At 42.3% G+C, this 14,436-nt stretch overlaps 1 protein-coding gene across 1 annotated transcript; it reads left to right on the top strand.

The window, feature by feature from the left end:
* Window positions 1-4,562: 4,562 nt before the first annotated feature.
* On the top strand, window positions 4,563-14,113 carry fam98a (family with sequence similarity 98 member A). Its single transcript, XM_079280228.1, has 8 exons — window positions 4,563-4,699; window positions 5,387-5,535; window positions 5,939-6,073; window positions 8,523-8,704; window positions 10,963-11,043; window positions 11,150-11,266; window positions 11,741-11,908; window positions 12,757-14,113. The coding sequence occupies exons 1-8, from the start codon at window positions 4,662-4,664 to the stop codon at window positions 13,447-13,449; spliced, it is 1,563 nt and encodes a 520-aa protein (XP_079136354.1). The 5' UTR covers window positions 4,563-4,661; the 3' UTR covers window positions 13,450-14,113.
* The last annotated feature ends 323 nt before the right edge of the window (window positions 14,114-14,436 follow it).

Raw genomic sequence — 14,436 nt, forward strand, 5'->3', positions numbered from 1 at the left:
AACCAGTAAAAAAAAAAAAGGACACTGACATCTCTTATTTCACAACGTTAATATAAAACACACTTCTTTCGTGTGAAATGCGATGACGTCACATTTACCTTGTCAGCTTCGTATTGGTAAATTACCTTGTTCTGCTTGCATTGTGAATGCAGCAGAATTTAAATTTTGTTATTGGATGTTTCTTAATGTTGCGGTTAATTACTCTTCTTCAGTCCACTGGCATTTACCTTTTGACTTTTTAGCAAAGAACCAGATATTTTATAACACAGTTGTTCATCTTAAGAACTGATGATTTAGAGTTTAATGTTCACATGATACAGCATTTCATGGTAACCTAACATCCACTATGAGATCATGAACGGTACCTTAACTTCCTGGATGCCTGTCAAAAGTCCTCCCTTTTCAGTCTCTATGGCTGTGGAGTAGTCGAGGCAGATGATGAGGGGCCCTGAGTCCACGGAGCAGTCGAGGCAGAAGATGAGGGGCCCTGAGTCCGTGGCGCAATAGAGGCAGAAGATGAGGGGCCCTGAGTCCACGGAGCAGTCGAGGCAGAAGATGAGGGGCCCTGAGTCCGTGGCGCAATAGAGGCAGAAGATGAGGGGCCCTGAGTCCGTGGCGCAATAGAGGCAGAAGATGAGGGGCCCTGAGTCCGTGGCGCAATAGAGGCAGAAGATGAGGGGCCCTGAGTCCGCGGAGCAGTCGAGGCAGATGATGAGGGGCCCTGAGTCCGCGGAGCAGTCGAGGCAGAAGATGAGGGGCCCTGAGTCCGTGGCGCAATAGAGGCAGAAGATGAGGGGCCCTGAGTCCGTGGCGCAATAGAGGCAGAAGATGAGGGGCCCTGAGTCCGTGGCGCAATAGAGGCAGAAGATGAGGGGCCCTGAGTCCACGGAGCAGTCGAGGCAGAAGATGAGGGGCCCTGAGTCCGCGGAGCAGTCGAGGCAGAAGATGAGGGGCCCTGAGTCCGTGGAAGTTTAATCAACTTCCCTGAACCAACACTTGAATAAACTTTATCATAATCATTAGGTTCTAACAATTGTAAAATGCACAAATAGACCAATCCAGATTTATTTGACTTGCTCCATTGAAGTGAAAGAGACCGAGAACGAGGCTGGACCGAGGCCTTGAAGGCGTGGTTAAAGGAAACCCTTGCTTCATGGGCCCCATGGATGTGGAAGATCGCCGGAAGAGCCGTGTCATTTAATACTCTGAAGTCTTTCATAGTAATGAATGGGGCCCTGCCTCCTACGCTGCATTCAGTGCCCTTTATACATCCATGTGTTACACTGGTTACAGAAAATGTGGGCTCGTGGCCAGCGGCAGCACTGGGTCCCTGCTCCCCACCGCCACAGCCGGGAGGAGAGCAGACTGCTGCTCGAGAGCTAGGAGCTGGCCCTTTGTCTCCTCCCAGTGAAGAGGTCTCCCAGGGGTGGGGAGTGAGACGGAGGGACCGTGGGGTCTTGTCTAATTTGTGCTCTGTTAAATATAAAATTCATAATATTCAGTGCCCAATAACACTATTTCCCATGCTACTGTAGCTTTTGTGTTTGTCAGGGCTGAGTTAAGGATTTCGTCGTACGTAAGTGGGCGTGGTTTCATCTCTCAGCTCCTGTGGGGAGTTGAATGGGTCAAACAAACACAAGAGGCTGCTTTTCATGTTTCGTGCAAAACTTTAAGTAAACATTGACCTTTTGTTTCATTAGTGGTTAGTGACATGCTGACCTCGGAAGTCGTTAGTCAGTCAAGTTAACATCAACCACGCTCCTAAACCTATTAAGTTGTTCCAGTGAAGACAAAAGTTTATTTTGAAAAGACACTATACATTTAGTGAGTGGAAACTGACACACCTTACCTGATTAAACTGGCACTAGAGGGTAGAGCCTCATAGTTTGAAACTTAGAGACACTGAGAAAGCGTTGGTATTTGACGAGTTAGGAGTGAGAATGTGTTGGTTTCTTGCACATAACCCATCTTAAAAACTGAAAGCAGCCATTTCCACCATACTCTGCCTTCTTTGTCATGAAGTTTCAACACTTTCAGCACTATTTGTACTCAAAGAAGAGACAACCGTCATCTTAACTTCATGCATGACATGAGCAGTCAATGACTAGATTAGACTCTATGGCTTTTCTTGGCGTAGATCCATCTTTAGTTGTTCCAAGCAACACAAAGCACTGAAAGAATAAACTCCAACAGGCACTCTTTGCTATAAGACCTTAAGATATAGCCTCGGAGACAAAGTAACAATCCACTAAGAGTTCATACAGGGATTCTGGTTAACATCACACCTCAACTTCAAATCATTTCCTTCAATGTTCTTTAAAGGAACTGAAAGTGGAAGTGCATCTCTTAATGACATTTTAAAATCAAACACAGCTCACATACCTGAAGAGGTCAATAAAAAACAAGTGTCAGTCAGTGTTTGAGTTATGGTAGTAATAATAATAATCAAACCTGGAAATGTGTGAGAGAAACCATTACATTCAACCCAGTCAGAAATACATTCCAGCCAATGTTCCCTCTAATTTTTCATGTGTCTGGGCATACACACAAGCTCCCTGAGCACACTGAGGACCACTGTGAGCAACATCAGATGTGCACGCTGTGGCCACACACCAGTATCACACCTGTTCAAAACCTTGGATCATAGCAAGTTACATGGCTTATTAAAAGAATCAAATTACAGCAGCAATTTTCACTAGTTTACTTTTAATATAAGTGATTTGACAAACTTTAAAGGAAAAAGACAAAAATCTTGTTGTTCATGAGATGTGTAGTATGTTTTATGTGAGAGTCTTGCTTTGGCCATGGGAAGAGTCTTGCTTTGGCCTGTGTGAGGTCCTGTTGTGGCCTGTGTGAGGGTCCTGTTCTGGAAGAAATGATACATATACACCTTTCAGACATAACATTTTGTTCACATTAAAACATTCACATTTTGCACAATGACGTGTGCTGTAGCTTGTGATACAGTGTAAATTCCTGTAACTCTGTCTGTAAAATATGTAATTACTCAGTTTTTTATTATGATTTCTACTACCCATAAATGATCTAGTAGTAACATAATTTAATGATTAATATCCATAAGTAAAAAATCTTAATAAATGTCACGAGAATATGCACAAATCTGACTTAAATTTTACCTTATTTTTCACGTCTGTCCTTCTCACTTCTCCAATGGTTGTACACTTTGTCCAGGTTGATGGATTCGTCTGCTTCTTGCTTTGACTTTATGCGCATCAGCTGGTCCAAATGTGCCACTTCAAGACGATTTCTGGATGCTGTTTTGATTTTATTTTTAGTTTTTTCTGCTGAATGTGACGCTTGAGGTAGTCCAACTTCCATTCAGTCCACATTTTTCCCTCGGAAAACTCATTTGCTACTTTAGCTTCGCTGCATGTTTTGCAGAGTAGACCCTTCTCACTCGAAAAAGAAAAAATCTCACCCAGTTTCACCGCTTGTTCTTCTATTTGAACATACTCCGACAGCCATTCCATCTTAAAAGAACCACATTTCTTTTTTCCAATGGCTTGGTGAGTGGATGTGTCGCTGCCCGTTCGTTTCGCCATGATAAGGGGGGATTACGTTACGCAAATGCCCCTCGTAACTCCGCCTCACTGTTGTTAGCTAGCTAACCTGCACGGCGCGAATGGGCAGGGCAATAGTGTCAATGCTATGATTGGCTGCGTAGCGTAAGTGAACCGAATCGTATCATTGGCTGGACACCTGTCACTCACTGAGTTACGTTGCAAAATAGTACAGAAAACAAAATTATTATTATTATTATTATTATTATTGGTTTAATTGATTAGATAAGATTAGGACTAATATTAGATATTAATTAATACGTTTATGTTGAATTTTATTTTATGCGCTGCATAGATTTTCTTGTGCGCTGAGAATGTGCGAGCAGTGCGCGATTGCTCAAGCGCGCAGCTTAGAGGGAACATTGATTCCAGCTATAGCAGAGCTAGCACTGAAGGTCAACTCTAAAGGGCACATTATGAAGAAGTAAGTTTGTATTTAATACAGAATGACACCCCAACTTTACTTTTGTCATAGAATGGCACTTAAATTGAATTGTAGCTTTTAATATTCCCCCCTCCCCTGAAATCGGTCAGCTAATCATTCTGTCTCTTTTGGGAAAATCCAAAAAATGTAGTTCCTTTTTTCCACCTCGACGTGTACGCACTAAGCAGTGAGTTGTTAAAAGTGGTCTGAAAAGTCCAGGCCTGTTCGTAAACATTTGGGGCTGTAGTCTTGTGATACACACTTGTGTCAGTCCAAAAGAGGCCGGTCCACCTGGAAAGTGCCCAGTATGTCAGATGGCCAGTTCAGCCCTGAGTTCAATTGTCAGACCTCCCTACCCTTCACCATCTTTAAGTTACTGTCTAAATTAATGCTGCGATCATTTATTATTTATAGCTACATGGTCAAGTTTGGTCAAGCCTTTTGGTTATTTATTGGACAAATGTAAAAATGTAAGCAACACATTAGAATACATCGTGGCTCCGGTAGGGGCGCTAGGGCATCGGTAAGCTGTTTACAATCCGCCAATGAATCCAAAGAGTAAGTAGAAGAAGTTAAACGTGTATCAGCTGAGCTGGCTGATGTGAAAACTATATTTCATTGTACGTGATTTTAGAGCACAACTATAGATTATTGGGATGGAGAATGACATTCTTGTCTCTCTTGAAGATTTAGGGTAAGTTTTAAAATACTAAATGTGTCTTCCGCTGTATGAATATGATGTGCGAAAGCTGCCATTCCATTGACCAGCCTTGACAGTCTTTCTTATTTTAGCCAGCCCATTTACGACAGGGTAGCTTGCTTTAGCAAAACGGCTAACGTTAACATGCTGTTGTAGCTAACGCTTAGTCTGACAGTTTGTCATCGCTAATGAACGTGCAGTGAACCGTGGCCATCTCTGCGTACGTCCCGGGTATTAATAGACCCACACACTGGTTTTACATGTGCCTGAAGCTGCGTCAGCACAAGCTGCTCCCGTCATGATTGATGTGAGGATAGCTCCAACACATTCGTTTCTGTTAACCAGTTCTAGCCCCACTCTAAAAATACATGATGTATTGTGATTAACCATTTATTGTGATTACGCTCAGATATCTTGTAGCCTCTCACAGGTCAGTAAAGGTCTCGAGACAAATCTGTCCCTGTGCGCAAGTAGGTTTCCCAATAACAGTTAAGGACTTGACTAAAGAACCAGTTTTTAAAATGTGGTTTGACTTTAAAGGCACTTTGAGTGTCAGACCCTCATTGAATCTTCAGTATGGCTTATCATTATGCTGTACTGATGAGGGAAGCAAAGAGGTGTGCATGTCAGATTACATATGGCTTGATGTGTGTTTTACATGAGCTGTCTGTGTTACTGTAGGTACCAAGGCCCTCTGTTGGAGGAAGGAGCTCTGGATCCTGCTGTGAGCAAAGGAGCAGCTTCACCTGAGTTTACTAAGCTTTGTGCATGGATCGTCTCTGAGCTTCGACTCTACTGCAGGCTGGAGGAGAATGTCCACGCCACCAACTGTGAGGCACATTCTATCACCATGAAGTCAAGCTGCTGCTGTATCCCAATTAATAGAACATATTTAATAGTGACAGAAGAGTTGCCAATCAAATGGTTCTACGAGTATTCATTCCTTTTCTTGCTAGCGAAAGGTTGATAACAAAGGCAAATAAATGAAAAATTAAATATATATTATACATGTTAAATGACATTATGGTTTTATGGGCAATTAAGTAAGTCATTATGTTGGATTACTAAGATGTTAACCAATGGTAGTTGCAAATTCAGTAGTAAGGTTTCTGTTTGAGGTCTGCCAAGTTGCTGCTAACACGTCTATTGAAACTATGTGTGAGATTTAACCCGACTATTTGTCTGCCTTGTGACATCATGTTTGGTGTGTGTGTGTCCTTCTACCCCTCCCAGGTCCGAGCGAGGCAGAGGCCTTCCAGCTGGAGATGAGCGGCCTGCTGTCGGAGCTCGCCTGTCCTTACTCTGTCCTCACCAGCGGAGACATCACCCAGAGGCTCCTCAACAGGACCGACTGTCTGCTGCTCCTCAGTATGATAACAGCCCTTTGCAGCTTTTCAATTCAAAATTATTTTTATTGAAGAAAAAGCATTGGTCCAATAACCCGTGAGGTTAAAGACTTTTGCACTTTAAGTGGACTGCTGTAGCACACCCACCTGTGATTAAGTGTTGCAGTCATACAGTGTTTCCTCTAGGTTGACTGCTAACTCGATTACACCATATTCCATTCCCAAATTTAACACTTTTTAAAGTTACTTTCAATATTCCTGAGTTACTTTTCCAAATAGTTATTGTTAATTTTCAAAAATCCACAGGAACCCCTCTTCACATCGGAATAAATTAGATCCACTGCACAGAAAGGCTGTTTCAAATTTTACATCTGTTATTTACCTCTTACAAAGCCAGGGAAGTTATGACTGGTGTGTTAACTGCATAACAAATGAATCCAAGCACACAAGGCCTCCTTAAGGCCTTTGAACATTGGGTCTTTTTTTTGTGTGATTTAACTCACTCGTCAATATATTTTTCGAACTGTTTTTGTCACGAGTGCGGCGGAAAAGTGACGTTGAGGTTTCTGAGCTTTCGCACTGCTAATAAAGGCATCAACCAACAACGTGTGCCAAAACAATAAACTATATCTCACCTTTTAACCTTGATAAAGGCAACACATACCAGATCCACTCCTTACATGTTACAACAAAAGCCCTAGACATATACACTGCATAACTGTTTACCAGAGGGAGCTCAAATTCACTCACGCATGTTTCTAAAGGCAAACTTAATACAACTTACACTAGCCTAGTTCCGCATTTTCGTGTCATTTATTCCTCATGCCCCCAATGTGTAAAGGCCTTAAGGCTGGAGGTATACTTGTTTTAACCATGTGTAGCATTCATTTCTGAGGACGTGCACAACCAACACGCCAAACGGGGAAACACTGGTATATTGTAAATCTTTTTGCTGCACTGGGTATTGACATTGCACCCAGCTACCACTAGATAGCAGCAGAAGAGCCTGTTTCAAGGCTCTGCACACTCACACAGGTGCAAAAATAATAGGAGAATACAAGTGCAATTATTCACAATGTGGTAAACATCCACTATACTAATGTGTCAAAGTTAGAAAAAAAACAACTAATTTTCTTCATTTAAAGGCCACACAACAGACGTATTCAAGCATTTCCCTTTTCTTGTATTGTTTGTTTTGATTATGGTATCGTTTGTTTCTGTGTCAGTACCAGTATAGGCTGTTTTCGACCCCACACAGCATTTTGCGTTCCAGCTGATGAGATTTGTTCACTTTTCACCTGATGCTTTTGGCTTAAGCTGTAGATATACTTGCTTTTAATTACTAGGGTTGTACAAAAATATCGATAAATATTTCGCAATATATTATATTTCATATCGTGACACGTCTATCCCAATGCATATCATATCGTGAGGTGCTTGCCATAACACAGCCCTATTAATTACTCTTTTGTGTGCACATGATGGCTGCCTTGCGTATCCTGCGTCCGTTTGGTTATGCACATCCTCACACATTCATACATTCACACTACACTTCCGCAAGATGCAATACACACATGAACGGTAGGGGCAGTGTGGTGAAGTGACTGGGTCAGGGGTCAACAGGCAGTGGACAGTAGTGGAAAGTTTTTCTTCACAGTGACAAACATGCTTGACAAAATAGCATCTTTGATGGTGTTGCCTTTATTATCGTTTACATCGTGCAAATTCTGAAATTCTATACAGTCTGAGTTTGCTGGTGTGCCCTCTAGTGGAATCCTCCAGTATCACTCGTAGTATATAGGAAAGCATGTACCGGTAAACAATTTTGCTCAGGACGCACCCTATTGTAGACGTGTGTGTATATCTCATCCTTACTCTCATTCAGCAGGGTGTAATGCAAAGTGTTGGGATGGCCGGATGCTTAATGTTTCACCATAGAATAGACTTTTCTTACAGCACATAGTCTGACTTGTCAAACAGGTGTAACGACATTAATAATGTTAATAATGGCTGCAAGTCGTGCCAGTTCAACGGCTCTTGTATTGTGCCTACTGCCACACCTAAAACTGGACAGACACTGTTTTAATTAATCATGTACTTTGCTGTACGGATGAATTGATCAGCGGTGCCCACACTGATCGTGGACACTGAGCATGGCCCAACGTTTGGTCAGCTGGTTTTGTCCATTGACAATTGCAATTATATTTTGACAACAAGAGTGAGTGGAAGCAATTCTGCCATGCACGGAAAGTAAGAAGAAAAAGAGAAATATAGGGAGCTGCAAAGAAGCTTATTTTTCACAACTCTTAATTACATCTGTGGTGAATTTTCTGTTATTTATTTTTGTATTATTTTGTGCCAAGGCAACTTCTTCAGCATATTTCAGATGGCACTGAAACTGTTTTCAATTTGACTTTCTGAAACTTAAGCATCCTGTAATTAGAGATTAACCAGTCACATTTCTATCTCAGCGTTTTTGGTGTCTGAGTTGGAGGCGTCGAGGATGATCCTGGTTACAAAACCTGAAAAGAAAGCCCAGGAGGCAGGCAGCCCCATGTTCCAGGAGCTGAAGGGGATCTGCATGTCACTGGGCATGTCTAAGCCTCCAGCCAACATCACCATGTTCCAGTTCTTCAGTGGAATTGAGAAGAAGGTGAGTTTGTCTGGTGACACAGAGATATGATGTGCTCTCACAAGAAAAAGGTGAAATCTACATTATAAGTTGTCCATTCTTTTAACTCGTGAAAAACACTTGTGTCCTACCACTGAATCAGTGGCGTTTAATCTACCTTCAAGAGCTGCAAACCCATCGCATTTATATGCCTATAGCCGTGGCTGGAGGCATGTTTTTCCGGTTGTTTGTCCGTACCGCCGTATGTATTTAGAGATTTGATACGTTCATCCCATTCTAGTGAACGCCATATCTCAAGAATTCTTTGAGGGAGTTTCTTCAAATCTGCAACAAACATCCACTTGGATTAAAGGATGAAATAATTCGATTAGATTTCTAAGTTTGTCTCATGTCCTATCTGCTTGGGCGACGCAATCAGCAGAAGTAAAACGCCTACTTTAGGCAACAAACAAACTACACCACAGTTGCTTGAGCTCGAGTAAACACAACAGGGCTGAAGAGGCGGACTAGTCAGCGTGATTGATTTAGTAGTCTCATTCAGCCACTTGTTAGCAACCGCCTTTTTTAAGACGTGTAAAAGCTTGAAAATTCACAAGTGGATTATTAACTGACAGATTTAATATTGTAGAGCAAGGCGTTAAAATCTTAAGCTTGTGATGACCATTTTTCAGGCATCTAAAAAACAACACATTGACCTGGAGACAAGGATGTGAATTCATTTCCAGGTTTAAGGACTCATTCCTGCAGCATTCTACACTAGGGTGTTTAGAAATCTCAATGTTCAGTCGCGTCATCAATACAGATGCTGCAATTTCTATGATGCTGTACTCGTTTGATAAATTACAGTGCACAGAATGCACCACCAGATGTTGGTCTGTATGACGTAACAGCAGTGGTGGGCCGTCGGGGCTAGCAAGGCCGTCTCTGCTGGCCTAGACAGAATCATAAAGTTACAGCTATTTTACTATTTAATATTTTTTCATGAATACACTACATGTATTTAGGGGGCAATGCAGAGAATAGTTTCCCCACCGTGGGACTAATAAAGGAATGTTTCTTCTGGTTTCTTCTTCTTTTCTCATTGCACAGCTACAGTCTTCCTCAGTTGCTCTGCTTCCAGTGCAGCTTGTTTTAAGTAGAGCTTTTATCCAATCAGATCTCACCTCTGTGTCTCTAGGTAAGAAGAGAGGCCTGAGGCCTGCACACTCACAAGTGCATCCATGTGCAGTTTAAGTGAATGGAGACGATATTGTTGATTGTCATAGTGGTCAACCAATCAGATCTTTAGTTTGACATGTTGGGCGTATTCTTTGACATGTCAGAGCCGTCTAGCTGGCCTACAAGTACGTGATGGGTCAGTGGGCTAGCCTGACATGTTGGGCGGTGACTATCCCAATATCGGCTGCCTCTGTCGAGCGGATCCATCGGAACCTGTGAGGCGAGAGAGCACAAATACTCCGGGGAAGAAACAAAGTTAGTAATGAGCATTAATGGGACATGAATTCATGCAGAAGGAGAGAGAGAAGAGGAGAGAGGAGCTCAGTGTATCCTAGGAAGTGCCCCAGCAGTCTAAGCCGATACCAGCAGTCTAAGCCGATACCAGCAATCTAGGGGCTGGTCCAAGGCAACCCTGAGCCAGCCCTAACTATAAGCAATAGTCTGGTGCTCCATTGACTCAATGAACTTTAGGGACACATTTCAAAGTGCTTTCCATTTAGAAGTGCTGGCATTTTTATGTTTTGTGCTGAAAATAATTTTATTATATTATTATATTGCTGCATTTTGATCATGTCGTCATTTAAAGTGCTCTGAGCGATCTGCCAGCGATCGCTATTGGCCAATATTTCTTCTAAATAATTTGACGCACTCACCGCAGGCCTCACCAACGGGTTTTGACGCAACACATCCTGCCGGAACAGCCCGATTGGTTAACCTGGGAGTCACCCATGTGAAATTATCATGGACTGTAAATTAACCTATGGATGGACATTCATAACTGATCCCCTTTCCCGGGACTTTCTGTCCTCACAGGAAAGGCTTAGTTTGTTTTGAATGTTTTGGCATTACCATGTAATAGTAATACGCAGAAAATATTGTCAACAGGTTCATCCCAAACATACTTTCATGTTCGTCACAGTGTGAGAGGAAATCTAGTTATACACATTTCTGCTTTTGACAGTGGGGTTTAATGTATTGTGTCTGCTGTTTGATCTACCTTTTTCAATGTCATTTATGTCAATGTTCATACATAATACACGCCTGTTGTCCATTTCGCATAGCTGAAAGAAGCCATGAGTAAAGTCCCACCCAATCACGTAGGAGAGCCTTTGATGAAGAAGGCCCTTGGACCTGTGCACTTGGTAAATACTGAAAATCCATCAAGAAATATAATATAACTCAGTAACACTGCATAAGTGAATGACCGTAAATAATTTTTCTCTTTTCCTTTTGTTCTCATTTTGCCAGGAAAAAATTGAAGCCATAAACCAAGCACTTGTAAATGAGTATGAAGTGAGAAGAAAAATGTTGTTGAAACGCCTTGATGTGACAGTGCAGTCGTTTGGTTGGTCTGGCAAAGCAAAGGTACGTGGAAAGTTTGAATCTTCCTTCATCTAAAAAGTGCACAATACACTGATGAAGCACATAAATAGCATTTTAAACAGGGAGTCTTTGTACACGTTGTGTTTACTTTAGCAATACTGCTGAGGAGAGATTGATTACTTGTTTGGTCTATCAAACATAAACAGTGAATCACGCCACCATTGTCGGACCAACAGATTTACAGTATTCTATAATGTCAAACTGTCAAACCCACACTTCTGACTCCTATGTAGACACCAACACTACGTGATTGTCCTCTCGTTATCTGAACAATTGTTCTTGTTCAAATACACACGTAGCAGTGCTCGTATTGTTTGTTTTTTCATTGTTACTCAAAGCATTGTGTGTTGGCCTGATTTTCTGCCATATGAAACCATGAATTAACTTTGTCATAATACTATGACAGATTGCTGCTTCCAAAATCATTTTAGACTTCTTTTGTATGTTTTATTACAGACGCATGCTGAAAAGTTGGCCAAAGTTTACCAGCCACTACGTTCTGCTCTTGACACCAAAAGTACAATCTCTCTTGCTCACCTTCTTGCTGCTCGACAAGACTTCTCCAAGATCCTACGTACAAGCAGTGGCAAGATAAGAGAGAAGACTGCTTGTGCCATTAATAAGGTAGGTTAAACACAGTGTAAGCGCAATATTTGTTCCATGTTAAACGTTATTCATACACTGTTTTCATCCTGTTTCTCTGTTTATAAGTGATGTGAAGAAGTCCATGTTCTCGTAATTGTTCCATGTTCTCGTAATTGTTCCATGTCGTCCAAACAAATGTTTATCTATTTGATGTATGCTAAAACAGCAGATCTTTGAAGTAGACTTTAACCGATTGTGTCAGTCTGTAACACGGACTGATACAGCAAGGTATTAATACACATTTGTTGCTCTAGAAAATGTGTAAAGATGTTTTTTGCCAAAATATGACATGGTGGTGTTCATTTTAGAAAGTGGAAAAGGTTGCGGGTGTATTTCCAGTGTACATTCATGTTTTGGTTTAAAGCCCTTCCCTTAGCCCCTTCGACACAGAGATTCGGCAATACTGCTGTAAAGAAGATCTGCTGTTCTGCTCTTTTTTCAAACGGGAACCAAACGACAGCAAAACACTGATTTCAGATAGCCGGCATCACAGCAGCAAAAGAGGTGTGACGTTTAAAACAACAGCGTCGGGCAGCGACTTCTCCTTTACCGTCCCTGTAATATGCCGGTTGATCTTGTCCTCTGCTTGGAGGGTCGGGAGCTCTGTCACTACCTCCTCTGTTGACTCAGCGGTGGAACAACTCTGTCCCTCCATCCAGCGTCCGTACCTTTTCATAAAGAACAGCGAGGCTATTAACAATAGTTAATCAAGTTCTGTCGAACCGGCAGAAACTTAATCTCATACAACAGCAACCAAAAGTGGGGTCAACTTTGGGTAGCAGGCTTCCCTTTCAAACGTTTTGTTTTAATGTCTGTTCGTTTTTCAGGTTCTAATGGGCCGAGTGCCAGACAGAGGAGGCCGACCGTGTGAGATTGAGGCTCCTCCCCCCGAGATGCCCTCCTGGCAGAAGCGCCAGGATGCTCCCCAAGGCGGAGGACACTATGGTGGGAGTGGACATGGAGGCGGCAGGGGGGGCTATGATCACCACTCCCAAGGTGGCCGTGGAGGATATGAAAGAGGAGGCGGAGGAGGACATGGAGACAGGGGAGGTAGAGGAGGAGGCGGCAGAGGGGGGAAGGTGCAGGGAGGCTGGGGAGACGGTGTTGGAGGAGGGAGAGGCGGTTACAGCCAGGGCCACTATCAAGATGCCGGAAGTCATCAAGGGGGAGGAGGGAGAGGTGGCTACGGAGGAGGAGGGAACAACCAAGGAGGCTTTCAGGATCCTGGCTACCATGGAGGAGGAGGAGGAGGAGGTGGAGGTGGTTACCATGACAATTACCAACAAGATGGAGGCTGGCATCAGGAGAGAGGAGGGGGTCGAGGAAGTCGTGGGGGCAGGGGAAGAGGAGGCCGAGGAGGAGGAGAAGGAGGCCGAGGAGAAGGAGGACGAGGAGGAGGATGGGGAGGAAGAGGGGGGCAGAATTTTAACCAAGGAGGACAGTTTGAACAGTTCTTCCAACATGGCGGGCAGCACTACAGCCAAGCTGGCTTTAATCAAGGCAGACACTACACTAGTTGAAGACACAGTGAGGGGCTTTGCAGCAGAGTCCACTCAAAGATGGACTCTATATCATATGTGAACAGATTTGAAATGCCTTATCATCCAATTTACAATTTTCAGCACGGTTAAAAGTTGACTAACATGTTTGAGGACATAGGAGATCCACACAGATACTGTATACACTCAGTACAGGCTGTTTTGGATTTATTGTTTTACTACAGAGGGCAGTTTTATTGTAGTCCTTTGTGTTTTCATGATGGTGTGTTATTGTTTTTCTCTGCCTCCTCAACACAAGTGTTAAAACCAACAGCTCTTCTATAGATGGCTACTTGATTATTTGGACTCTGCTGTTTTGATCTCACCGTGACACTTAATTAGCCTTATATTGGACATGTTTTTGAAAGACAGGATTGCGTCCTAAGATTTCAGTGTTGGTGCGCCTACTGTATATCTGACATTAGAAGTGCACTCCTGAAATCCTTAATAGTTTCATTGAATTTGACGATTACTTGAAAACAACTTCATCTTTCCAGTCTTCATTTTGTTTCGGTAGGTTTGACTGGAATCTCCTTTGTTACTTATTTAACATATGTCATCTTTTACTGCTCATGGAAGATTGTGTGCATACAAATATGGATGTTGGAAGGTTTGCATGGGTGTGTGAATGAGCAATAAAATCTGAAATGAGAACATTATCACTTTTCATTCAATGGTCTGGTTATCTAAGTCGAGGAACTGTAAAACCATATGAGAAATAGTTTTCTCCAGACAGCTTATTTACGTTTTCATTACAAAAGATCTGACCAGGGAAAAGAATATAACACAGGACAAAAACGTTTATACGTACTAGTAATTGCTTTCAATATATCAATTAAAAAGTAATTGAGTAAATCAAGAGGGAACTTGAATGACTTTCGTTTTGAATTAGTGGGCTTCTGCTTGTATGAATATTCTTGTCCAAGGACATTTGAAATATATTATGCCGTAAATATTATACAAATTAAT

Source organism: Melanostigma gelatinosum, assembly GCF_949748355.1.
Source record: "Melanostigma gelatinosum genome assembly, chromosome: 12".
Classification (NCBI taxonomy): Eukaryota; Metazoa; Chordata; class Actinopteri; order Perciformes; family Zoarcidae; genus Melanostigma; species Melanostigma gelatinosum.

Coding starts and splice junctions, on each gene's coding strand:
- fam98a (XM_079280228.1), top strand. CDS start 4,662: ATGGAGAATGACATTCTTGTCTCTCTTGAAGATTTAGG. Junction 8,705..10,962: donor TCAGTGGAATTGAGAAGAAG/GTGAGTTTGTCT, acceptor CATTTCGCATAG/CTGAAAGAAGCCATGAGTAA. Junction 11,267..11,740: donor GTTGGTCTGGCAAAGCAAAG/GTACGTGGAAAG, acceptor GTTTTATTACAG/ACGCATGCTGAAAAGTTGGC.